The sequence below is a fragment of the Salvelinus fontinalis genome, chromosome 4, assembly GCF_029448725.1.
Source record: "Salvelinus fontinalis isolate EN_2023a chromosome 4, ASM2944872v1, whole genome shotgun sequence".
In the NCBI taxonomy this organism is placed as follows: Eukaryota; Metazoa; Chordata; class Actinopteri; order Salmoniformes; family Salmonidae; genus Salvelinus; species Salvelinus fontinalis.
In genome coordinates, this window is record NC_074668.1 from 32,938,071 (window position 1) to 32,964,595 (window position 26,525).

The window sequence follows — 26,525 nt, forward strand, 5'->3', positions numbered from 1 at the left end:
GTGACACGTGCTGTTATCAAAATAATGGCATGGGCGTGTCGGGATACAGGGAGGGTGGGCGATAATTGAGATATTACAGAATGGCAGTAGGGCCTTGCAAGTGTGTCTTAGTGCGCCATCTGCAGACAAAAAATTGCATTAGAAAATGTAACTGATCAATGATAGGGACCACAACTACAGACAATGGGCCTACATGCCTACAGGATGGGCTGGTGTAATTGTCAGAGGTTTATGATTAAATTCGAAGCCTGATTAAACAATGAAGGATTGTTGTAGGCTAGTACATGGGTGAGGCCTGGGTGAGGATGGTAAAGCAGGTATCTAGCTCTGTGAATAGATGGGAAGCAGCAGGCTTTGTGTCAAAGGGTACTGTGTCTCAGTACCAAGGGAGGTGATAAGAAGGTCAAGTCACAGGAGGCTAGATGATTTGCAATTGGTGTGGGATTTATTGAATAGCTTAAAGGTGGAGAGAGTAATCACAACTGCATTCATGTCATCAAGATCCAAGAAAAAAATAAGAAAATACACTTTGGCTTAGTGTCATTTCACACTTAAGCCGATTTATTTAGCTACTATTTAAGTCAGCCCAAACTTGACATGACGTGTCTGACTCCAATGGCTGAAACCAACTTGTTGAAAATTTGGTTAAATTATACTTTCCTGTGTATATATTGTCTCAAATTCATAACCACAAAAAGACCAACCACGCAGCCAACCGGTAAATGTACAGTACCAGTCAAAAGTTTGGACACATCCACTCATTCTACATTGTAGAATAATAGTGAAGACATCAAAACTATGAACTAGCACTTATGGAATCATATAGTAAACAAAATGTGTTAAACAAATCAAAATCTATTTTATATTTCAATTTCTTAGCCACCCTTTGCCTTGATGACAGCTTTGCACACTCCTGGCATTCTCTCAACCAGCTTCATGAGGTAGTCACCTGGAATGCATTTCAATTAACATGTGTGCCTTGTTGAAAGTTAATTTGTGAAATGACTTTCCTTCTTAATGGATTTGAGCCAATCAGTTGTGTTGTGACAAGGTAGGGGTGGTAAACAGATGATAGCCCTATTTGGTAAAAGACCAAGTCCATATTATGGCAAGAACAGCAAAGAGAAACGACAGTCCATCGTTACTTTAAGACATGAAAGTTCCAGGCAGACTACACCGCTCCAGGCACCCACACTGCTCACGCAAGCCAACGAGCGTCTGCGTTACCAAGGGCTAAAATAGAATCACGCTGCAAGTCCTGCCTCTCCCATCTCCTCATTGGTTTATAGAAGCAGGTACCCATGTGCCATCTCCTCGTTGGTTATACCCACGTGGGTGACTGAAAGGCGAAATAGGTCGGTGGCGTTAATGCACCCAATTTACGAAAGTTGCCCATCGCAATATAAAGTCAAGAGAAGAAAAAGCCTGGAAGAAGGAGAGATGACTAGAAACGATTCGGTTGACCATTTTATGTGTGGATTAATTGGTGGGGTAGAGGACCTTGTGCATTACAGGTAAAATAACAACTCAATGTTTATATCCCAGGACAAATTATCTAGCAACAGCAAGCTAGCTAAATATGACAAATTAGCTAGCAAGTGCAAGCTAGCTAGCTAAATTGCCATAAATGTTTAATGCTTTTCGACCTGTCCCCAAATTAATATAATTGTTCAGAGTTTGTTTTGATATTTTAACCTGCGTGATCGCGTTTGGTGTGGGGGGACAAAATACATTTATGCATGGTGGCGCAGGCGCGCACCGCCGGTTTGGGTTCTGTGTCAGTCAATCCCGAACATTTTTTAAAAATCCATCAAGCGCTATGATGTAACTGGCTCTCATGAGGACCGCCACAAGAAAGGAAGACCCAGAGTTACTTCTGCTGCAGAGGATAAGTTCATTAGAGTTACCAGCCTCGGAAATTGCAGCCCAAATAAATGCTTCACTGAGTTCTAGTAACAAATACATCTCAACATCAACTGTTCAGAAGAGACTGCGTGAATCAGACCTTCATGGTCAAATTGCTGCAAAGAAATCACTACTAAAGAACACCAAAAAGAGGAGACTTACTTGGCCCAAGAAACACGAGCAACGGACATTAGATTGGTGGAGATCTGTCCTTTGGTCTGATGAGTCCCATTGTTAGAATTTTGGTTCCAACAGCCGTATCTTTGTGAGACGCAGAGTAGGTGAACGGATGATATCTGCATGTGCATGGAGGAGCAGGTGTGGGTGTGCTTTGTCAGTGATTTATTTATAGTTCAAGGCACACTTAACCTGCATGGCTACCACAGCATCCATCTGGTTTGTGCTTAGTGGGACTATAATTTGTTTTTCAACAGAACAATGACCCAACACACCTCCAGGCTGTGTAATGGCTATTTGACCAAGAAGGAGAGTGATGGAGTGCTGCATCAGATGAGCAGGGGTCTCATTTATAAAACTGTGCGGAGGATTCACCTCAAAAGGTGGCGTACGGACAAAACACAGAAAGTGCTTATGCACAAAAATATTCAGATGTATAACACAGTGCGCACGCACGTTTCCCTTTATAAATCACAATCAACATGGAATGTGGCACACGTGAGCGAGCGTCTTGTCCCACCCTTTTAACGCCCATAGTTGCCTATAAATAGTCAGTGAAACGCCCATAATTAATATTCATCCATACTGACTGCACGAAGACAGTGACGGCAAATCCCGACAGAAAGGCTAAAAAAAAGACATTTCACCCAGTGTGAAATGGAAGTTCTTGTAGGGGAGGTTGAAGCAAGACATTGTTTTGGGGGGGGGGGGGGTGGACACAGTGTGGGCATTACAAATGCCAAAACGGCGTTAGTGGCAGCATGTGGCGGAAGCTGTGAATGCTGCTGGCTCAGAAGGTCGGACCCTCTCAGAAAAAAAAGAAGACGTGGTCCGACATAAAAGTGGAGGCCAAAAGGCACATAGCCTTACACAGACAAAGTGTTTGTGCCACGGGCGGGGGAAAGGGGATACCGGAGCTTACCAGTGTTATAGGGGAATCCCTCCTGAGTGGAGTAGCGATGGAGGTGGAGGGGGACACGGACATGCAAGACACACGGGATGATCCAAGTATGTAATTAGTATTCCCTCGTCAGAAAAGAGTAAACCAAATGCATTCAAGTTGTTTAAACATGTACAAACAATTGACATTTTCTATTGTTTTTAGTCACTGCATGTTCCAGCGGGGTCGGTGGTGCTGCAGCTGAGCAGGAGCTGAGTGTTCCACTGGGGCGGTGGTGCTGCAGCTGAGCAGGAGCTGAGTGTTCCACTGGGGCGGTGGTGCTGCAGCTGAGCAGGAGCTGAGTGTTCCACTGGGGCGGTGGTGCTGCAGCTGAGCAGGAGCTGAGTGTTCCACTGGGTCGGTGGTGCTGCAGCTGAGCAGGAGCTGAGTGTTCCACTGGGTCGGTGGTGCTGCAGCTGAGCAGGGGCTGAGTGTTCCACTGGGTCGGTGGTGCTGCAGCTGAGCAGGAGCTGAGTGTTCCACTGGGTCGGTGGTGCTGCAGCTGAGCAGGAGCTGAGTGTTCCACTGGGTCGGTGGTGCTGCAGCTGAGCAGGAGCTGAGTGTTCCACTGGGTCGGTGGTGCTGCAGCTGAGCAGGGGCTGAGTGTTCCACTGGGTCGGTGGTGCTGCAGCTGAGCAGGAGCTGAGTGTTCCACTGGGTCGGTGGTGCTGCAGCTGAGCAGGAGCTGAGTGTTCCACTGGGTCGGTGGTGCTGCAGCTGAGCAGGGGCTGAGTGTTCCACTGGGTCGGTGGTGCTGCAGCTGAGCAGGAGCTGAGTGTTCCACTGGGGCGGTGGTGCTGCAGCTGAGCAGGAGCTGAGTGTTCCACTGGGGCGGTGGTGCTGCAGTTGAGCAGGAGCTGAGTGTTCCACTGGGTCGGTGGTGCTGCAGCTGAGCAGGAGCTGAGTGTTCCACTGGGGCGGTGGTGCTGCAGCTGAGCAGGAGCTGAGTGTTCCACTGGGTCGGTGGTGCTGCAGCTGAGCAGGAGCTGAGTGTTCCACTGGGGCGGTGGTGCTGCAGCTGAGCAGGAGCTGAGTGTTCCACTGGGGCGGTGGTGCTGCAGCTGAGCAGGAGCTGAGTGTTCCACTGGGTCGGTGGTGCTGCAGCTGAGCAGGGGCTGAGTGTTCCACTGGGTCGGTGGTGCTGCAGCTGAGCAGGAGCTGAGTGTTCCACTGGGGCGGTGGTGCTGCAGCTGAGCAGGAGCTGAGTGTTCCACTGGGGCGGTGGTGCTGCAGCTGAGCAGGAGCTGAGTGTTCCACTGGGTCGGTGGTGCTGCAGCTGAGCAGGGGCTGAGTGTTCCACTGGGTCGGTGGTGCTGCAGCTGAGCAGGAGCTGAGTGTTCCACTGGGGCGGTGGTGCTGCAGCTGAGCAGGAGCTGAGTGTTCCACCAGGGCGGTGGTGCTGCAGCTGAGCAGGAGCTGAGTGTTCCACTGGGGCGGTGGTGCTGCAGCTGAGCAGGAGCTGAGTGTTCCACTGGGTCGGTGGTGCTGCAGCTGAGCAGGAGCTGAGTGTTCCACTGGGGCGGTGGTGCTGCAGCTGAGCAGGAGCTGAGTGTTCCACCAGGGCGGTGGTGCTGCAGCTGAGCAGGAGCTGAGTGCGCTCAGCCCTGGTGTCTCCACTGCACCTTGTGCGTCACAACCCTCCAGTGGCCGTGTCCTCACAGATGCAGTCCTGCAAACACATTGACGCTATTAACGAGGTTGCCAAGGAGTTGAAGTGGGACAAGCACTGCTTGGTTTCTGTGGGTGCTTCTCTGTAAAGCTGGGCCCACTACAACACAGAGATCCAAAAGAACAGCTCTTGGTAATTGGAACTGGCTCATAAGTCACTCCTCATCATTGGCCAGTAAATCTTGCTGGTCTCTGAAAATTCGCTCTCTCTGAATTCTTCCATTCAAATATTCCAACAGTGCCAAAGCAACCATTGTGCGTCATTACTCATTGTAATTGCATGCCTTTTTATACCCATCCATTTGATTGTCCAAGCTACCCAATTGCGTACACCTTCAAGTGTGGTAATTACCCTGATTGTAACTGACAATGACAGGGCCATTATCACATTGACAGTTCTGCGCAACGAACAAGTGATAACAATATATGAAACTGTGCACGCGTATCTGCCCAACTGAGGCATCGAAAATGGCATCAGTTTAAACGTAAATTGTCTTACTGTTCACCTTATTATTTATGAGAATAAATGTCATAACATGCAAGTGTCACGTTTCTGACCTTATTTCCTTTATTTTCCTTTGTTTTGTCTTTAGTTAGTATGGTCAGGGCGTGAGTTGGGGTGGGCAGTCTATGTTCTGTGTTTCTATGTTTAGGTTTGTCATTTGGCCTGATATGGTTCTCAATCAGAGGCAGGTGTTTTTCATTGTCTCTGATTGGGAACCATATTTAGGTAGCCTGTTTTCACTGTTGGTTTGTGGGTGTTTGTTTCCTGTGTCAGTGTTTGTGCCACACGGGACTGTTTTCGGTTAGATTCTCTTTGTTATTTTGTATTGTGTCATGTTCAGTTGTTTCTATTAAAACATGAACACTTACCACGCTGCGTTTTGGTCCGATCCCTGCTACTACACCTCTTCAGACGAAGAGGAGGAAATCTGTCGTTACAGCAAGTATTGTTTAATAATTACAGATCCATTTACATATGATTCCTGATTAAACTGTACAACATATTTGATACCATACACAATGGTATCAATTTCAAAGCGTTTCTCGAGTTTCATCTTCTGCCATCAGAGTCGCAGTTTCTCATTTCCCCAGGTTATGTGCACACGTATGGGTCAACGTGTCCATGGAGGACCGCACATTCTCCCGTCAAGTTTGTATTTTATATATCCCAAAGTTTGCTTAGAAAGTGGCATACGCCTTTTGTGCCTACACAACGTTTATAAATTACTCCACAATCACCCAACCTCAACCCAATTGAGATGGTTTGGGATGAGTTGGACTGCAGAGTAAAGGAAAAGCAGCCAACAAGTGCTCAGCATATGTGAGTACTCCTTCAAGACTGTTGGAAAAACATTCCAGGTGAAGCTGGTTGAGAGAATACCAAGAGTGTGTAAAGCTGTCATCAAGGCAAAGGGTGGCTACTTTGAAGAATCTCAAATATAAAATATATTTTGATTAGTTTAACACTTTTATTAGTTACTACATGATTCCATATGTGTTATTTCATAGTGTTGATGTCTTCACTATTATTCTACATTGTAGAAAATAGTAAAAATAAAGAAAGACCCTTGAATGAGTAGGTGTGTCCAAACTTTTGACTGGTACTGTATATATAATATATAATACAATATTTTAAATTCCATCAGTCTTTAAAATGACATTCAGCAGCAAAAGATGTTCAATAGATATTTTCTTATCATCAAAAAATATATTCATTGGAATATAATATTGAAATGGAATTGAACTAATAACATTAACTTTATAATATAACATTTAATAACAATAACTTAACTAATTAATTCAGTGCAACATTGATGTGGCAACTTTCTTATGCTCTGCTATTGCACAATTCTAATTTGTACATTAGGTCACAAATAAAGTTGTCCCCAGTAAAATTGGAGCACAACTCATGAGCCCACCTCCTACACTGCTCACACCTAATCCAGTCCCCACCTGTGACTGAAAACGGGGAGAGATGCCAATTGAAAAGCTCTCTCTTAAAAACGTAGCAAGCTATCTAGCTATATGACATAAAATGCTGCGTAAAACAGCTAAAAGGATATGAAGTCACATTAACTCTAAAGCTGTCAGTCACTAGTGGAAACATTTACAACTGCAATTAAGTTACATTATCTTTTTAATGTATTTTACATCAGACGATCTGGTAGTTAAGGTTGCTAGCTAGCACTCCTAGCAACTTATGCTAGCATTTACTGTTAGTGAATTTGCTAGCTAGCAAGTTAGCATAAACTAGCGCTAACTGGGCTAGTCATTGTCTAAATGACAGGTAGAAACACATTCACAACCATAAAGAGGCAACTAGCCCCCAGCAGGCAGTAAGTGGGTTGCCCCATTACACTCATCCAAAATATTACTATTTTACAAGTGGATTATTTATCTTTATCTTTATCTTAAAGCTTGCCTACTTGTATATATAAAAAAAATATTTCACTGGAATGTATTTTCAAAATTTCAAAAAATTGGATCAATTAACCACATAATCGTTGTTGAAATATTTCCAAAAGTTGTGATAACACATAGGAAATGTTTTGTTGAGCAAGAGCAGTGGCAGCCAGGAAAAGTGTTGGGGAAATAATTTGGTGACATCTTGTGGTCTTAATATGAATTACAGAGGGGGGGAGGCAGTTACCCCATGGTGCTAGTTACCCCCTAGTTACCCCCTAGTACACTAAACATTACACAATAAATTCATCAATGAGAGGTTTGGAAGGAATCAGTGACTAACTGCAAGAGTTGTATTGGTCACATACACATGTTTAGCAGATGTTATTGCGGGTGTAGCGAAATGCTTGTGTTTCTAGCTCCAACAGTGCAATAATATCTAACAATTCCACAACAATACACACAATACTCCCGAGTGGCGCAGCTGTCTAAGGCACTGCATCTCAGTGCAGGAGGCGTCACTACAGTCCCTGGTTCGGCTGTATCACATCTGGCTGTGATTTGTCCCACAGGGCGGCGCACAATTGGCCCAGTGTCGTCCAGGTTTGGCCGGGGTAGGCCGTCATTGTAAATAAGAATTTGTTCTTAACTGACTTGCCAAGTTAAATAAAGGTTAAAAAAGATATACATATATATATATATATTAAAAATGAGAATTTAAAAAAATGCACACAATACACGCACATCTAAAGTATAGAATGGAATTAAGAATGTATAAATATTTGGACGAGCAATGTCGGAGCGGCTTAGACTAAAATACAGTAGAAGAGAAAACAGTATATACATATGAGATGAGTAATGCAATATATGTAAAAAAATATATATAATTAAAGTGTCTAGTGTTCCATTGTTAGTGGCAGGTGATTTCAAGTCTATGTATTTAGGCAGCAGCCTCTAATGTGCTAGTGATGGCTATTTAACAGTCTGATGGCCTTGAGATAAAAGCTGTTTTTCAGTCTCTCGGTCCCAGCTTTGATGCACCTGTACTGACCTCGCCTTCTGGATGATAGCGGGGTGAACAGGCAGTGGCTCGGGTGGTTGTTGTCCTGGAAGGAAGGTAGTTTGCACCTACAGTGATCCTTTGGGCAGACTGCACCACCCTCTGGAGAGCCCTGCGGTTGCGGGCAGTGCAGATGCCGTACCAGGCGGTGGTACCACCTGACAGGATGCTCTCAATTTTTCTCAACCTTTAAACAGGTCAACACACACAAGGCTGCGGGGCCAGACGGATTACCAGGACATGTGCTCCGGGCAGGTGTCTTCACTGATATTTTCAATATCGCTGTCGCTGTACGTTTCAAAGTGCTGAGCAAATAGTTATATTGACTACGTCCATCGTAGCTCGCTCATTTCTGTCGAAATTACGGATGGCCTCTTATTCGCTTGTTGTTCCCTTATGCCATAGTTTGTACATCTCAATTGTCAGCGAAACAACATTTGTTTGAGCAAGTCAGCCATATCAGCTATGTTTTTTAAAAGGCAGTAAATGAGGCTGAATGAACTGTTTCGCTGCCACACAAGACTCTGATGATAGCCAGGTGTGGCAGTGTTACTGTAAGGATTCACTCCATGGTGCTGAAAAGAAAGCTCTGCTTTTGGGAGAGCTTTATCTAGGCCCTGTGGGCACCGTTTGTCACCGTTATAGTGCAATTAATGTATTGTTTAGTGTTGTATAGTGGCTTTGCTGGCATGCATCTAAAAACATTTTTTTGTGGTTTGCCCCAACAATGTACATGCAATGGTGATTACATGCAGTGGTGATTACATGCAAAATCACCACTGCAAACAGCATTTGCAATTAATGCATGTAGGCTTAATCAACTAATGGACATTAATGGCAACAAAGGCTGCAAACCCCGTGTGGCTCAGCTGGTAGCACATGGCACTTGCAACGGCAGGGTTGTGGGTGTGTTTCCCACCACTGAGCAGTATGAACAAATATGAAAAAAAGTCGCTCTAGATAAGAGTGTCTGCAAAATAACTCAAATGTAAAACACTCAGTGTTTTCAGTGTAGGGCATAAAGTATTCTACACATTTTATCAGAGAATGTCCAACTGTCTTTCACAACGCGAGAAGAGGAAATGGTGCGATAGTCAAGTGCGCCTCTGGGCTCATCATCACACCAGAGATACTGGATATAATGGCGAGATGCTTGTGTCTCCATCCCAACAATGGGATTCGTTGTCCACAGAGCGAAACGGTGGGCTGTCAAAGTCCTGCCTGTTCCTTCGTTTGGATTGATGGATACATCTCGTTGATTGAATAAATTTTTCAATATTCTATTAGGGGTGTTAATGTCAACCGCATGTATTCAATGGAGAGTGAGATGTTATGCTAGCCTAATGAATATGGATAGACCGTCTCGAATTTCAACAGAGACAACGATATAAAGTATTTTTTCTCAACGTTGCCAGGATGTAATGTGCATCACACACATCAATACACCCCTAGCAACCTAACCATTTCAAAACGTATATTATATCAAATAAGTCTCACGTATCAAAATAGCAATTCATTTTTATCTTGACTAGATTTGACACTCTCTCATTGCCCCCCATACAAAAACACCTCTCTTGATTAATAATGAATGATCTGCTTAATGTGGACAGATCTTGGGCAGAGTAAACCCTCTCACCTCTTCCTCTTTGGACACACTTTGCAATAAAATAGAAAGTCCTCATAGAGATAGAGGACTCATCTTTGTATCTGTGCCTTTATGGCGTCCTGAATCTAAACTTGTGTGTCATTCATGTATTGTAACCACTAGATGGCGGTGATATAGCTTAAAGCCATTGACAAACCATAGGCAACACAATTTGAAGAACACAATGCTCTGATCACTGGCTGATTGTTCCCAGCCCATAGGAATCCCCACCTAGTTGACTACTTTAAAATGGTGGAAGCCCTCAATGGCAATGTCCATGCTAAAACGGGTTATATCCAGCTAGGGTCCTCTAGCTGTCTATCTATCTCTATGATAGTCCTCCAGTTATGAGCTTCCACACCATCCTGAGTTTATGAACTAAATAGAGGTAGGCCTAAGTTACGCTACTTCACTAATGTCAAACATCTTGGGAATCAATTTGAGTTACACATCAAAACAGTTTTATCATCATTCTGTATGGTTTATTTGAACTATATAGTGTGTATCATAGTTAATGAAAATTGCTTGGTATTAAAGGAAATATATTATATTTATCTGATACATAGTTAAAACCCTGTACATTTTGTTGCTAGAAAAAGTATGTTGCAGTTTTACAATGGTAAGAATGAACAAAGCAGAGCAATATTGCAGTTGGCAACATCATAATAGGGGTTTGTAAAAGTTCATAAATGAAAGGACTGCTTAATTGCTTACCATATTATATTTTCCATTGGTTACACTTGTACTGTATGCACACATCCGATTAGCTCTTTTAATTTATAGGTAAAAGCAAGTTTGTTAATTTGCAAAGCGGCAGATTATAGAAACAGTTTTCAGTGGAAATGAACTACCAAATCAAATGTACAGTAGGCCTAGGAATCAATCTATGGGTCCATTTTACTGTTCTGTCCTTCTGAAATGTTTGAACACCATTGTGGGTTTGAAGTTGTAGGATTCTTGTTTTAGAAAAGATCTGTGCTCCAAAGTGAAGCAAATTGAGGCATCTCTTTTTGTTATCTCATGGGTCATGGCCTAAAAATGGCAGAGGTTCCACTGAATTGATACAATTGATGTAGCTCCACTTCTGTTTTGTCAATACTTTCCATGTAGCTCCACTTTGTTTTGTCAAGACTTTCCCTGTAGCTCCACTTCTGTTTTGTCAAGACTTTCCATGTGGCATTCATTTGAGGGTTATGTCTACAGATTTTATAAAAATACCTCCTCTTCTCTTCCATTTTATTCAACTTCCACTTTGACACTCAACACTTCCTGTTCTCAACAGAAATACAAACTGCACAAATGGCTGAATCATTACCTGTGTGCTTCATTAAATACGTAAGTAGCTAACAATAACACACTGAAGGACATGAATACATTGTTTGCTCTGCTGCATACAGTACTTATACAGGCTTTAACAATTGTTTTTAACAGAACCAAGTAACAAATATTTTATGGCATTGTTCAAAATAATAGAGTAAGTGATCACTTCATGAATATTGGACGGTCATATCAGTGTTGTGGTGGAGCCTTGGACACACAGGACGTTTTTATAGATCTGAAATCAAAGTGGAGGAAGACATTTCAAAGGCAACATTCATGCTGTCATTACGCTATAGAGAACATCAGATTAATGATATTCTCTGGCATTTGCGTCTGTGATGGCACTTGGGTGACAGAAAGAGGAGCAGGTGCGTGCTAAGGAGAACACTCCGTAAGAGGATAGCAGGAGGTCCATTGCTGTATAAAAGCAGTAGCTTAAATGTACTGGAGGAATGTCATTTGAGTTGTCGCCATAATAAATGATTGTAGTCAATGAGGACAAAGTTATTTCTTTACACCTGGAACAGTATCATCATCAGCATTCATTCTATCCGAATCAAACAGTGTCTGTGAAAACTCCAAGTCTATTCAGTGATGAAACACACATGCTGGGGGTGAGGTGTCAAAACAACACGGTCTTCCTGCCTCCATCGCCACACTGGCCAACAGCTGTGGTCACTGGCTGACGTGAACATGCAGACCTGACTTAACCAGGTTGGTGAAAGGGGGAGGACAGGGAGTGTTGGGGTCAGGGGTTGATCATATGACTGCTGGAGTGATTTGATGTGCTGGTTAAAGCAAGCTGGTCTAAATATGTCCAGCACCCAAGTGGTTGTGAAGTGGACAGGCAGAGTGAAGCAGTTACACTGGTGTCACATAGTTCCCTGGGAAAGTCCCAAAGGCATGTGTCCTTTTTGACATACCTAAGGAAAGAGCAGAGCACATAATAAACCAAAAAGTTGTTCTCTCATACTGTACACTTTACAAATACTGTATGAAAATTAAACCCAGTCATCTAAAGTCATACTTGTAATGTCATGTGATGCCCAATAGAGGGCGCACTTCATTTGTCTTCTGAATGTAAGGTTTGTGTAAATCCCTTACCTACAAACCAGCCATCATCACACTTCTCCATCACTTGTACTATGTCCCCCTCTCTCAGTTCCAGCTCATCTTTGTTCTGTGGTTTGTAGTTGTAAACTGCTTTGTATCTGAGTGAGAGAGCACAGGCCAGGGTTTTGGATTTGATTTTGGGCAAGGTAATAGACTGTGGCAATGAAGAATGAGGGACAGTACCTCAATCACGTAGTATAAAATCACATTTTGATCGATTACAATTTTTTACTCACGGTTGGTGCTGCATCACTGTTGAGCCAGCATTGTTGGTCGTTTGTGGTTTGGGGATATTGGTCGGGGCTGCTCCTCCCCTGTGGGCAGATGGTGATATCTGATTGGATGGTGAAACAGCTCTGCCAATGGAGTTGTGCAAAGCCGGGTGTGCTCCTCCCCAGTGGTTGTTCTGGGTGGTGGGGAATGCAGGCCCAGAAGCGGGGTGTGGCCAGGGATTGGGTGCTTTTTTGGATAGTGTGGGCTGGGGGGATGAACGTGAATGGGAAGCTACAGTCCCATGGGGTATGGGTGAGGACGGCTTCAGGGGGGGATATCCTGGTTCGGGGCTGCGGGACAAGGGGGTCAGACTCAGAGGCGAGCGGGTCAAAGGCGAACAAGGTGAGTGTAGAGGGCGTCCTGGACTCATTGGCTCTGGGGATGTGGGTGACATGGGGCATGCAGGGTAGTCATCAGAGGATGATTTGGTGCGGGGTAACTTGTTAACCTGGACGTAGTTGGTGGGGAAGATGCCACTCCGGCTGGTCCCTGGGATCCGGCCCTCCAGCCACCTGTCATCCACACGCCTGGTCACACAGATCACCTCGCCCTTAGACAAGAGGGGAGCACAGATATGGTTCATGACATAAGTATCATTCAGATATCAGGTACAGTAGTCATCCAATGTTTCCCCTTTATCAATTTAGTAGTGGTGGCCTACCGCTGCTAAACTGTTGCCACTGCTGCACGAAATATGTTATAATGTTTTGCATACTGTATATACAGTGCCTTCGAAAAGTATTCAGACCCGTTGATGATTTCCACATTTTGTTACCTTACAGCCTTATTCTAAAATGTATTAAATTGTATTTTTCCCTCATCAATCTACACACAATATTGCATAATGACAAAGCAAAAGCAGGTTTACATAAGTATTCAGACCCTTTACTCAGTACTTTGTTGAAGCACCCCTGGCAGCGGTTACAGCCGCAAGTCTTCTTGGGTATGACGCTACAAGATTGGCACACCTGTATTTGGGGTATTTCTCACATTCTTCTCTGCAGATCTTCTCAAGCTCTGCCAGGTTTGATGGGGAGCATTGCTGCACAGGTATTTTTAGGTCTCTCCAGAGATGTTCGATCGGCTTCAAGTCCAGGCTCTGGCTGGGCCACTCAAGGACATTCAGAGACTTGTCCCAAAGCCACTCCTGCATTGCCTTGGCTGTCTGTTTAGGGTCGTTGGAAGGTGGAAGGTTGGAAGGTGACCCTTCGCCCCAGTCAGAGGTCCTGAGTCCTCCAGGGCAGGTTTTCGTCAAGGATCTCTCTACATTGCTCCGTTCATCTTTCCCTCGATCCTGACTAGTCTCCCAGTCCCTGCTGCTGAAAAACATCCCCACAGCATGATGCTGCCACCACCATGCTTCACTGTGGGGATGGTGCAAGGTTTCCTCCAGATGTGACGCTTGGCATTCAGGCTAAAGATTTCAATCTTGGTTTCATCAGACCAGAGAATCTTGTTTCTGATGGTCTGAGAGTCTTTAGGTGTCCTTTGGCAAACTCCAAGCGGGCTGTCATGTGCATTTTACTGAGGAGTGGCTTCCGTCTGGCCACCCTATCATAAAGGCCTGATTGGGGTTGTGCTGCAGAGATGGTTGTCTTTCTGGAAGGTTCTCCCATCTCCACAGAGAAACTCTGGAGCTCTGTCAGAGTGACCATCGGGTTCTTGGTCATCTCCCTGGTCATCTCCCTCCCCGACTGTGCCTGGACACAATCCTGTCTCGGAGCTCTACGGACAACTCCTTCGACCTCATACCTTGTTTTCTTTCCCTGACATGCAGTGCCAACTGGGACCTTATATAGACAGGTGTGTGCCTTTCCAAATCATGTCCAATCAATTGAATTTACCACAGGTGGACTCCAATCAAGTTGTAGAATCAATGACAACAGGATGGGCCTTTGCTCAACTTCAAGTCTCGTAGCAAAGGGTCTGAAGTAAACACTGAAAGTCCATTTTTTGGGGGGTGCAAAATTTCAGAAAATCTGTTTTCTCTTTGTCATTATTGGGTATTATGTGTAGATTGTTGAGAAAAAAATATAAATTTTAGAATAAGGCTGTAACGTAACAAAATGTGGAAAAGTCAAGGGGTCTGAATACTTTCCAAAGACACTGTATATTTCTGCAGAGACGCGCTTTTAAATGGATAATCGTTGGCTCGTTGACTGGAAGTCTATGGGAACCACTACCCTTTCCACCACTGCTGGGGAAGTGGTTTTGTAGGGGAAACTCTGTGTCAATGTTGCAGGGTATCTCTGTGAATTTAACCCATGCAATGTGAGAAATACGGTATAGGTACAATACTGGAAATGATTAAAGATTGTAAATGAGAATCAACGTCCTAAAGAGTACATAGTAGGATGCTCACTTTGCGGAAGGACAGCTCAACAGGCAGGTCTGCATTGAAGGAGAACAGAGCCACTGCCTCTCCATAGTCCAGCACCTGGATGGTTGGAGACTTGATGGGTGTGGGCTTCTCTGTAGGAGGAACAATCTGGGGGCAGAAATGAGATGGGTGAGGCTCAGAATGACATGTGGAGCACCTCATATATGATCCATGCTCAGAAGTTAGATGGATGCACACCAACCTCCACATAGGTTGTGGGGAAGATACCGGCTCTCCCATGATGCTCTCCTTCAAACCAGTTGGTGTCTACCTGCCTGTGGATGTAAACTATGTCCCCCTTCTGTAGAGACAGTTCCCTAGGAAGAAGAGAAAAAAAGGTCAAACTATGGCACGATGGACATCCATTAGTTTAAAGGAAGAGGTCTGCTTTTTTGTAATCCTCTGTTACAAGGGTTTGTTTCTAGTAACTCTGTATTAACATTTACGTTATTGGGCTTGCTGAGAAAAATGGTTTAGTACAATTACATTTGGCCGCCCTAAATGTGATATAATTACAGTGTGTGCTTCTTTTTACTGACAATATTGTTCAACAGATGTGTGAGAGAGCAAATGGTTTGCAGGCGATCGGTAGGCATTATAACTCACTTGGGTGACTGAGCCTGGAAAGTGAACTTGGCTCGTGCTGCTTTCATCTACATAAACACAAAACAGTTTATCAGCAAGATTGAAAGGAAGTTTGCTTTTCACAAGGGCACAGGCATCTTTCTCCTTGCAGTTGCTGATAGTTATAGCAAGATCAGCTAACAGAAAATAAAACAATACACTACATGGTGGCAAGTGACCTAGTGGTTAGAGTGTTGGCCTTGTAACTGAAAGGTTGCCAGATCGAATCCCCAAGCTGACAAGGTAAAAATCTGTTGTTCTGCCCCTGAACAAGGCAGTTAACCCACTGTTCCTAGGCCGTCATTGAAAATAAGAATTTGTTCTTAACTGACTTGCCTAGTTAAATAAAAGGTAAAAATGAAAGGGGGAAAAAATGAAATGGCCCTGGATGTCCGAGTCCAGCTCAGCCTCAAAACAACTCAGCTCAGAGAGCAGACTCCTGGCCTGCTATAATTATAATTATAATAAGTATGTGGATACCCCTTCAAATTAGTCAATTCAGCAATTTCAGCCAGTCCCGTTGCTGACAAGTGTATAAAAGTTGGCCATGCAATCTCCATAGACAAACATTGGCAGTAGACTGGCCCATGCTGAAGAGCTCAGTGGCTTTCAACAAGGCACTGTCATAGGATGCCACCTTTCCAATAAGTCAGTTTGTAAAATTTCTGCCCTGCTAAAGCCCCGTCAACTGTAAGTGCTGTTATTGTGAAGTGTAAACCTCTAGGAGCAACAACGGCTCAGTCGCGAAGTGGTAGGCCACACAAGCTCACAGAATGGGACCTCCGAGTACTGAAGCAAGTAAGAATTGCCTGTCCTCTGTTGCAACACTCACTACTGAATTCCAAACTGCCTCTGGAAGCAACGTCAGCACAATCACTGTTTGTCAGGAGCTTCATGAAGTGGGTTGCCGTGGCCAAGGAGCCGCACACAAGCCTAAGATCACCATGTGCAATGCCAACTGTCGGCTACAGTTGTGTAAAGCTCGCTGCCATTGGACTCTGGAGCAGTAGAAACACATTCTCTGGAGTGAGGAATTGCACTTCCCCATCTGGCAGTCCGACGAACAAATCTGGGTTTGGCGGATGCCAGGAGAACGCTACCTGCCCGAATGCATAGTGCCAACTGTAAAGTTTGGAGGAGGAGGAATAATGCTTTGGGGCTGATTTTCATGGTTCGGGCTAGGCCCCTTAGTTCCAGTGAAGGGAAATCTTAACACTATGGCATTCTAGATGATTCTATGCTTCCAACTTTGTGGCAACAGTTTGGGGAAGGCACTTTCCTGTGCTCAAAGCGACGTCCATACAGAAATGGTTTGTCAAGGTCGGTGTGGAAGAATTTGACTGGCCTACACAGAGCCCTGACCTCAACCCCATTGAACACCTTTGGGATGAATTGGAAGGCCGACTGCGATCCAGGCCTAATCGCCCAACATCAGTGCTCCACCTCACGAATATCCTTGTGGCTGAACGGAAGCAAGTCCCCACAGCAATGTTCCAACATTTAGTGGAAAGCCTTCCCAGGAGAGTGAAGGCTGTTATAGCGGCAAAGGGGGTATTAATGCCCATGATTTTGGAATGAGACGTTCAATGAGCAGGTATCCACATACACTACATGGCCAAAAGTATGTTCATAAATACAGATTCCTTATAGAGCACAAAAGATAAAGCACAAAAGCCTACTGCGAGGAACCTCACTCCTCAAATATAATCGCTACTTTTACAAAATGTTCTGACATTGTGTACAACACAGTTACCTATAGAGGTTGGATATCCCAATAACCAAGAAAGAGAAATACATTTACCTGCTTCTCCAATCTCTTGGGTGGGAACTCCATGGCTTCAGGTGCAGGGGAGAGGTGTTCTACTGTAGAACAGCATGAGGAGGTGGAGAGAAAAACAGGGTAGTGAGGAAACAAGACAGATGGGTCAAACTGGTATAGGGCATTCCACGGTAACCGAATTGCACTGAGACTCAGATGTTTTATTTAAAATGTATGCCAAACAAAAACCATAGATTTCAAAGTTTAACAAACCATATAACTCTATGCACAAGGACTACACTTAACCATTTACACTTAACACTTAACATTTGACAAAAACATATACTGGAAGAACTGTGCAGATACAACGTTTGGTAACAGAATTTTGGTAAATCTCCCTCAGTTTTTTATATGACCATGTTTTCCAAAAACTACTGCACATAACAGTAGAGTAGTGTTGAGTAGTGCAATACAGTACTGTAAAGTGGAGTATAGTTCAGTACATTAGTGTACTCAACTCTAGTTTTCTACTGTGTAATGTAGTGAACTCTTCACTCTAGTCTACTCTACAGTACAGTACTAAACTATACTCTACTTTTCTGTACTAAACTTATTTTCTTTACTGTACGGTGCTGTGCTGTGCTGTCCAAACTTGTGAAACACAGACGTCTATGATTGGTTCAGATTTGGTCTGGTACGGACAAAATCTAAACCAATCATGGACATCTATGTCAGGGCAAATTAAAACAAAAACATGGCGTCTGTGGACATTGAAATCAAGGCCAGGACGGACTGACCAAATTTCAACTACTTTTCAATGTCCATGGATGTTCAGTGTTGGTCGGTGCTCAGTGGGTGAGTATGCTTGTTACAGTAAATGGAAAGAGAGGGGGCTCATGGGTAGATGTGAGTAAGAGCCGGGAGAGGAGACATCATTGGAGAGAGAGTTCTGTCACCACCAGATGACAGAAAGACAAAGAAAACATTTATGAGCTGAACATACCAGAATGCCAGTCAAAGGGAGGACAGTAGCAGGTGGCCCAACTGTGGTTTGTGACTATGACTTCCCATTGTAGCCAATTCAAATTGCAGAAATTCCATTACCGATTTTTCAGAAATTCTGTTACAGATTTGGTAACAGCATTTTGAGTTTTAATCACTTAATTCATAAACAAAATTGATATCAGTAAAAACACTATAACCAATTGATAGGTATATCTTTACTTGTTACTTCTGTGAACTTCCATTGCCCTCCCTCCTCATGAGGGAGATACATTATAAATTATCTTCAAGATTGTGGGTTTTTGGTAACGGAATTTGAAGGCACAAGGCAATGTTTTTTAAACTTACAGAAGGCAGAAAAAATATATTCTAAACTAATTATAAGTGTTGGTATTAGTTGGCAGTCGTCTTTACTTCAAAATTATTGAATTTTGATGTATATCTAGTACCTTGAAATACTTTTTGTTAGATGTTTTCTAAGACCCCCTTTCCATCTTTTTGAAAATAAATCAAAGCCTTTGATTCTTGGAATGGATTATTTTGTATATATGCCTTAATTTCTCTAAAATATTGACTCTTAGCTTTCATTTGACATCCAATTTGACATGCTCATATGAACTTCACGTTGGTGCTCATGGGTCCTTTTACATGACCTGTAGCAGAATCACAATGTTTATCAAGATTTGTTGTAAAGCCTACCAATCCAGCTTTTGTTTCTTTAAGAGTATAATTATATCAAGTCAGTGGAAAGATATGTAAACATTCAATGGACTCTCTCCTGTTCAATGCATGTTATTGTAGCCCTTTCCTGTAGTCAAATGACCTAGTGGCCTTATTATTAATTATTCATATTTCTCATGATTTCATAATAAAACATCCAGTGTTCTATGTCAAACAGTTTTGTTATATTTCAGTCATCAGTCAACTCAAAATTGAATACATTTCAACTCTATATCTGACATGGTACAGGTGTCTTCTTTTTTATTTTGTTTCCAGATTTGTTTAAGACAACCAAGAAACACTCTGTGTGACCCTGATTTACCCCACTGCAGTAAAGGTTATTAAAAGAAGCCAAACTTTTGGGCTGGCTCTTGGACTAATCTCCAAGAAAAACAGTTGGATAAAGCTAATATATAATTAAGACTTCTGGCCCGAAGTTCCTATTGCTTGTGCTTCCTCCCCACCCTGACACTACAGATCTTTCCATACTAAAAGTAAGAAACCTCTCCTCTCACTAACCCAGATCAGTTTCATATCAAATTTGTTCAGACAGATCAGGTAACAGACTACAGGAAATCACAAGGAATCAAAAGACTTCAACAATAGTCCCGTATTGAATTACTGTATTCCGTTAGTAGAGGCTGTTTTTCCATGGACTTTTCACTGATTGATTATATAACGTACACTACGGGATATATACATTACATTATGTATATTACACACTTTTAACTTAAGCAATTCCTATTACAGAAATCAAGTACATAGCAGCATTATACCCAAACTACTGTTACTAGTCTTACTGAACTATTTTACTGAGACTGCATGTTGAGTGTCAAGGATCATATTACCCCTACCTTACCTGACACCCCTAGACCCACTTCAATTTGCTTACCGCCCCAATAGATCCACAGACGACACAATCGCCATCACTCTGCACACTAGCCTATCCGATCTGGACAAGAGGAATACCTATGTAAGAACGCTGTTCATTGACTATAGCTCAGCATTCAACACCATAGTACCCTACAAACTCATCATTAAGCTTTGAGGCCCTGGGTCTGAACCCCACCCTGTGCAACTGGGTCCTGGACTTCCTGACGGGCCGCCTCCAGGTGGGGAAGGTAGGAAACATCACCTCCACTCCGCTGATCCTCAACACTGGGGTCCCACAAGGGTGAGTGTTCAGCCCCCTCCTGTACTCCTTGTTCACCCATGACTGCATGGCCAAGCACACCTCCAACTCAGTCATCAAGTTTGCAGATAACACTACACTAGTAGGCTTGATTACCAACAATGATGAGACAGCCTACAGGGAGGAGGTGAGGGCTCAGGGAGTGTGGTGCCTGGAAAACAACCTCTCACTCAACATCAACAAAACAAAAGGAGATGATGGTGGACTTCAGGAAACAGCAGAGAGTGCACTGTTTTCTATACTATTCTACGGTATCTCATTCACTTAATGGTGTTAATTATTAGGCCATGTAGTGTATGTTAATAACATTACTCATCTATATGTATATACTGTATTCTATACCTTAGTCCATTCGGCTCTGACTTCGCTCGTCCACATGTATATACTGTAGTCTTAATTAATTCCTACTAAGATGTGTGTATTGGGTATATGTTTAATTTGTTAGATATTACTTGTTAGATATTACTGCACTGTCGGAGCTAGAAGCACAAGCATTTCGCTACACCCGCAATAACATCTGCTAATCTCGTGTATGTGACCAATCAAATTTGATTTGAGTGGCCTAGCCATAGCACCACTCTTTCTGAATGCTTGGATCCAGGATCAACTCCTAATCTTACCATGTGTGGGACTGAGGGCTGCCCTCTGAGCAACAGCTGATGTGGGGACAATGGGACGATGGAGAGGTTGCTTTGCATCAGTCAAGGAGCTGGAAGAAAGAAAAAAAATCTCTGAAATAGATGGCATGTTTACTTTATGACTGTATGCTCCCACAAACTCCAGTCAATGAGATTTTCCAAATCTTAACAGCCCACATGGTGGAGTTCCACACAATATGAGAGGACAGAGTGCTGTGTGCTGCAGTAGACACATTTGCCATGCAGACATGGCCTCTGGCCACAGCTGCTGGTTTGCATGTAAAGATCAAATAAAGATGAAACAGATGCAGAATCAGATGACTCAAGGAGACTCTGTGGACCTTCTGTCTTTGGAGAGAACTTTTAGTCATCATAATCACTGACATTATTACCATGTTGAAATGACAGGGAAACTATATCCAAAACATAACAGCGTGAGCAAATCAGTGTCATTATTAAAACAAACATATCTGAGAAAGTGCATTAGGTCACTGGGCCAAAACATATGAGCTCAGTTTAGCAAACAACAACTAGGAGAAAAACTGTCCAAGAATGTATTAAGCTAGGTAAGATGCCCTCTTGAAATGATAAATATTGGACTGCAACTTGTTAAAGGTATATAGCTCAACTTAAGTCATCTATAAGTGTCTAGGCTGCAAGAGTATAGTTACTTTGTCAAGTTGTCTCATGTCTTAACTACTAGGGAACCAACAACTGTAAAGACTAATTTATGGCAACAATACTGAGATGGACAAGATTAAGAATGTGGGAGTTAGGCCAGGGACTCAACCATTAACCTTTCTTGCCCTGGTGTTATCTCCCTCTGCAGCTCACACTGGCTCCATGCTGTCCATTGACAGCGAAATCTGTAAACTCAATAGGGGTAAATAGTGACGCAGTTATTGCGGCACTAGTCTGTCTAACGCACACTGTATGTCTAACGTTAATTTTAAAAATCTAACTTAGCGGTTGCATTAATAACTAATGCATCTTTCATTTCATGGCCAACGTGTATTTTTTTAGTCAAGTTTATGAATAGTTTGATAAAAATAGTTGTATTATCATGATGCTGCCGGGCAGATTGCTTGAGTAGTTGGACAGTATTTCCATTGTGTAAGCACGATTTGTGCCGCTAAATATGCACATTTTCGATCAAACTCTATATGGATTGTGTAATGTGATGTTACAGGAGTGTCATCGGAAGAATTCTGAGAAGGTTAGTGAAAGAATTAATATATTTTGGCAATGTTGACGTTATCGCTCTCTTTGGCTAGAATCTATGCTCTGGTAATGTTTGAACATGTGGTATGCTAATATAACGATTTATTGTGTTTTCGCTGTAAGACACTTAGAAAATCTGAAATATTGTCTGTATTCACAGGATCTGTGTCTTTCGATTAGTGTATGCTGTGTATTTTTACGAAATGTTTGATGATTAGTAAGTAGGTAAACACGTTGCTCTATGTAGTTATTCTAGTCCATTTGTGACGGTGGGTGCAATTGTAACCTATGACATCTACCTGAAATATGCACATTTTTCTAACAAAACCTATCCTATACCATAAATATGTTATCAGACTGTCATCTGAGGAGGTTTTTTCTTGGTTAGTGGCTATCAATATCTTAGTTTAGCCGAATAGGTGATAGCTACTGGTGTTGAGAGAAAATGGTGGTCAAGAAAAATGTTGATTTTTGCTAACGTGTTTAGCTAATAGATTTACATATTGTGTCTTCCCTGTAAAACATTTAAAAAATCTGAAATGGTGGCTTTATTCACAGGATCTGTATCTTTCATTAGGTGTCTTGGACTTGTGGTTTAATGATATTTAGATGCTACTATTTAATTGTGACGCTATGCTAGCGATGCTAATCAGTGTGGGGGGGGTGGGGGTGCTCCCGGACCCGGGGTAGGTGCTCGGTAGAGGTTAAGGTAGGCTGGTTTCACTGTTTGTCTGTGGGTGGTTGTCTTCCGTGTCTGTATGTATGTTCGTACCACACGGGACTGTAGCGTTTTGTTTGTAGTCTGTACCTGTTCGTGCGTTCTTCATGTTATTATGTAAGTTCTCTAGTTCAGGTCTGTCTACGTTCGTTTTGTTGTTTTGTAATCCTTCCAAGTGTTTTTTTCGTGTTCGTCTTCGTCATTTAATAAATCATTATGTTTTCAAAACCCGCTGCATTTTGGTCTGATCCCTACTCCCCCTCTTCAGACGAAGAGGAGGAGAGAAACCGTTACAGTCTGAAAACAAAGCACAGTTTCTGTCAGAGACCAATTGGCAGATCTTTGCCCACCCAAAATATTTCTGGAATGATTTGAGAGAGGCTCAAATATTTGCGGAGTAAATGTCTCCTCTGTTATGAACAGATTTGTCAGAGCAAATCAAATAATGGTGTGAATTACATGGTTTTGAGGACACACATCAGTAACTATAGGAGCAGTATACAACAATGAACAGTATTATAACTGTTTCCTGTATCAACAACAACAACAATCCCTGCACATATTTCACAACAACAGGAAAGTGATACAGCTACAACCAATGACCTAACCTGTACAACTTGAGACATCGTTTTACTGTTTGGGATAAAACCATTGTATGTACAATCACAACAACACACAGAGCCACAACTTTGTGCGCTCCTGACCCATAACTCACCTGTTGTCCCGTGTTGTCCCTTTCCCTGCAGCAGTTCCTGGATCAGCATTCCTGGCACCCTGGAAGCAGAGATCACATTAAAGGCTGTTGTTCTCTCTTGAAGGAAATCTCAGATACTTAGACAGAGCAGAGGTGGTGACCACTCCCAAAGGAGCCAGAGCAAAAGAAAACTCCCCTGGGTCCTACACTCCTTTGAATACAATGATACTCCTTTGAATAGAATGATAAGATTGATAATGGTATTTTTATCTGTGGTATCTTTGTTTGAGGAGTAACAACCACATACAGCTGATGATTAGATGAGGTGCAAATTAAGGTTGTGAAGAGAATCAGCATCAACATTTGAAGAGTGAAATCAAATCCTTGAATTCAGCATCAAACGCATACAAAGCATACAAGTAGTGCTACAGAGGTTCAGTTGTTTCTACTGACAGCGAGAGGGAAAAATCCAACAAATGCTTGTTGGATTTACAAGCAGATTTAGATTTGTGGGGGGTTTGGAGGCATGTGATTTGAGTCAGACACATCCAAGTGCAAGGCAGGCAGGCATGTCCTGGGGGTGTGAGTAAGGTCACAGGGCAGTGTCAGGGTTGGCATGCAGGGTTGTCTGTCTCAAACAGTTCTCAGGAGGGGAGATGCTCCATAGCTGGAAGGAACTATCATCAACAACAACAGATATAGTCAATTGAAACTAGGTGAAGGTTCTGGTATAGCATTGGGGAAGTCTTATTACTGTATTGCAACAAAGAAAAGTTATGACGCTGTCTTTGGATAAGCCCTGCTTATGATAACATGGATTTATGATATTGACTTATGCATGCAAGTAACCAGACCTCATTGCTAGAGGAGTAAGAGAGGGGGTTACAGGCAGGGTAGCAGGGAGGAGTGTTGCTTCAGCAGAGTCACAAGAAGGGCCTCAGTACCTCACCCCGGCCTCGTCGTGTCTGCTTCTTCTGGGAAAGTCTTCTCTCCAGACCCTGGATGTCCGAGTCCAGCTCAGCCTCAAAACAGCTCAGCTCAGAGAGCAGAGACTCCTGGCCAATGCAGCGCAGTGGTTGGAAGGAATTAAATCAGTCAAATGATACACTATATTTACACAAAAGTATGTGGACACCGCTTCAAAGTTGTGGATTCGACTATTTTAGCCACACCCGTTGCTGACAGGTGTATAAAAATCGAGCACACAGCCATGCAATCTCCATAAACAAACATTGGCCTTACTGAAGAGCTCAGGGACTTTCAATGTCACTGAAGCGCGTAGCTCGTAAAAATCACTGTCTTCGTTTGCAACACTCACTACCGAGTTCCAAACTGTCTCTGGAAGCAACGTCAGCACAATAACTTAGTCGGGAGCTTCATGAAATGGGTTTCCATGGCCAAGCATCCGCACACAAGCCTAAGATCACCATGCGCAATCCCAAGCGTCAGCTGGAGTGGTGTGAAGCTTGACACCATTGGACTCTGGAGCAGTGAAGTGATGAATCACACTTCATCATCTGGCAGTCTGACGGACGAATCTGAATTTGGCGGATGCCAGGAGAATGCTACCTGCTCGAATGCATAGTGCCAACTGTAAAGTTTGGTGGAGGAGGAATAATGGTCTGGGGCTGTTTTTCATGGTTTGGGCTAGGCCCATTTGTTCCAGTGAAGGGAAGTCTTAATGCTACAGCCTCCATAATCAACTGGCGGACTGTGGACCAGATCTGGAACTGGGTCAATACGGACCGCAGGTCCCCAAAAAAAGTATACAAATATATATATACAGTACCAGTCAAAAGTTTGGACACACCTACTCATTAAAGGGTTTTTCTTAATTTTTACTATTTTCTACATTGTAGAATAATAGTGAAGAAATCAAAACGATGAAATAACACATATGGAATCATGTAGTAACCAACAAAGTGTTAAACAAATCAAAATATATGTTCGATTTTACATTCTTCAAAGTAGCCACTAATTCCTTGATGACAGCTTTGCACCCTCTTGGCATTCTCTCAACAAGCTTCACCTGGAATGATTTTCCAACAGTCTTGAAGGAATACCCACATATGCTGAGCACTTGTTGGCTTCTTTTCCTTCACTCTGTGGTCCAACTCATCCCAAACCATCTCAATTGGGTGATTGTGGAGTCCAGGTCATCTGATGCAGCACCATCACTCTCCTTCTTGGTCAAATAGCCCTTACACAGCCTGGAGGTGTGTTGGGTCATTGTCCTGTTGAAAACACATGATAATCCCACTAAGTGCAAGCCAGATGGGATGGCATACTGCTGCAGAATGCTGTGGTAGCCATGCTGGTTAAGTGTGCCTTGAATTCTAAATAAATCACAGACAGTGTCACCAGCAAAGCACCCCCACACCATCACACCTCCTCCCTAATCAATTCACCTACTCCGCGTCTCAAAAACACAGCGGTGGAATCAAAAATCTCAAATTTGGACTCATCAGACCAAATGACATATGTCCACCGGTCTAATGTCCATTGCTCATGTTTCTTGGACCAAGCAAGTCTCTTCTTATTATTGGTGTCCTTTAGTAGTGGTTTCTTTGCAGCAATTCAACCATGAAGGCTTGATTCACACAGTCTCCTCTGAACAGTTGATGTTGATGTGTCTGTTACTTTATTTACATTTATTTGGGCTGCAATCTGAGGTGCAGTTAACTCTAATGAACTTATCCTCTGCAGCAGAGGTAACTCTGGGTCTTCCTTTCCTGTGGCGGTCATCGTGAGAGCCAGTTTCATCATAGCGCTTGATGATTTCTGCTACTGAACTTGAAGAAACTTTAGAAGTTCTTGAAATGTTCCGCATTGACTGACCTTCATGTCTTAAAGTAATGATGGAATGTCGTTTCTCTTTGCTTATTCTCTTTTCTCTTTGCTTATTTAAGCTGTTCTTGCCATATTATGGACTTGGTCTTTTACCAAATAGGACTATCTTCTGTATACCACCCCTACCTTGTCACAACACAACTGACTTGCTCAAACACATTAAGAAGGAAAGAAATTCCACAACTTAACTTTTAACATGGCACACCTGTTAATTGAAATG

General features: G+C 43.0%; 1 protein-coding gene across 4 annotated transcripts in view; it reads right to left on the reverse strand.

Annotated features, from left to right (window-relative positions):
* Window positions 1-10,258: 10,258 nt before the first annotated feature.
* The window catches only part of LOC129853570 (vinexin-like), a 52,502-nt gene continuing 36,235 nt past the window's right edge, over window positions 10,259-26,525 (reverse strand). For 3 of the 4 annotated variants that reach the window (XM_055919741.1, XM_055919742.1, XM_055919743.1), the window contains exons 11-20: window positions 24,400-24,510; window positions 23,477-23,535; window positions 20,805-20,893; window positions 17,313-17,374; window positions 15,494-15,540; window positions 15,090-15,204; window positions 14,870-14,995; window positions 12,471-13,057; window positions 12,226-12,332; window positions 10,259-12,044 (exon numbers count right to left, since the gene is read on the reverse strand). In XM_055919741.1, coding sequence (XP_055775716.1) covers window positions 11,983-12,044; window positions 12,226-12,332; window positions 12,471-13,057; window positions 14,870-14,995; window positions 15,090-15,204; window positions 15,494-15,540; window positions 17,313-17,374; window positions 20,805-20,893; window positions 23,477-23,535; window positions 24,400-24,510 — 1,365 coding nt within the window. In that variant the 3' untranslated portion in view covers window positions 10,259-11,982. The remainder of the gene's footprint in view (window positions 12,045-12,225; window positions 12,333-12,470; window positions 13,058-14,869; window positions 14,996-15,089; window positions 15,205-15,493; window positions 15,541-17,312; window positions 17,375-20,804; window positions 20,894-23,476; window positions 23,536-24,399; window positions 24,511-26,525) is intronic. The other variant, XM_055919744.1, reaches the window with a different exon arrangement.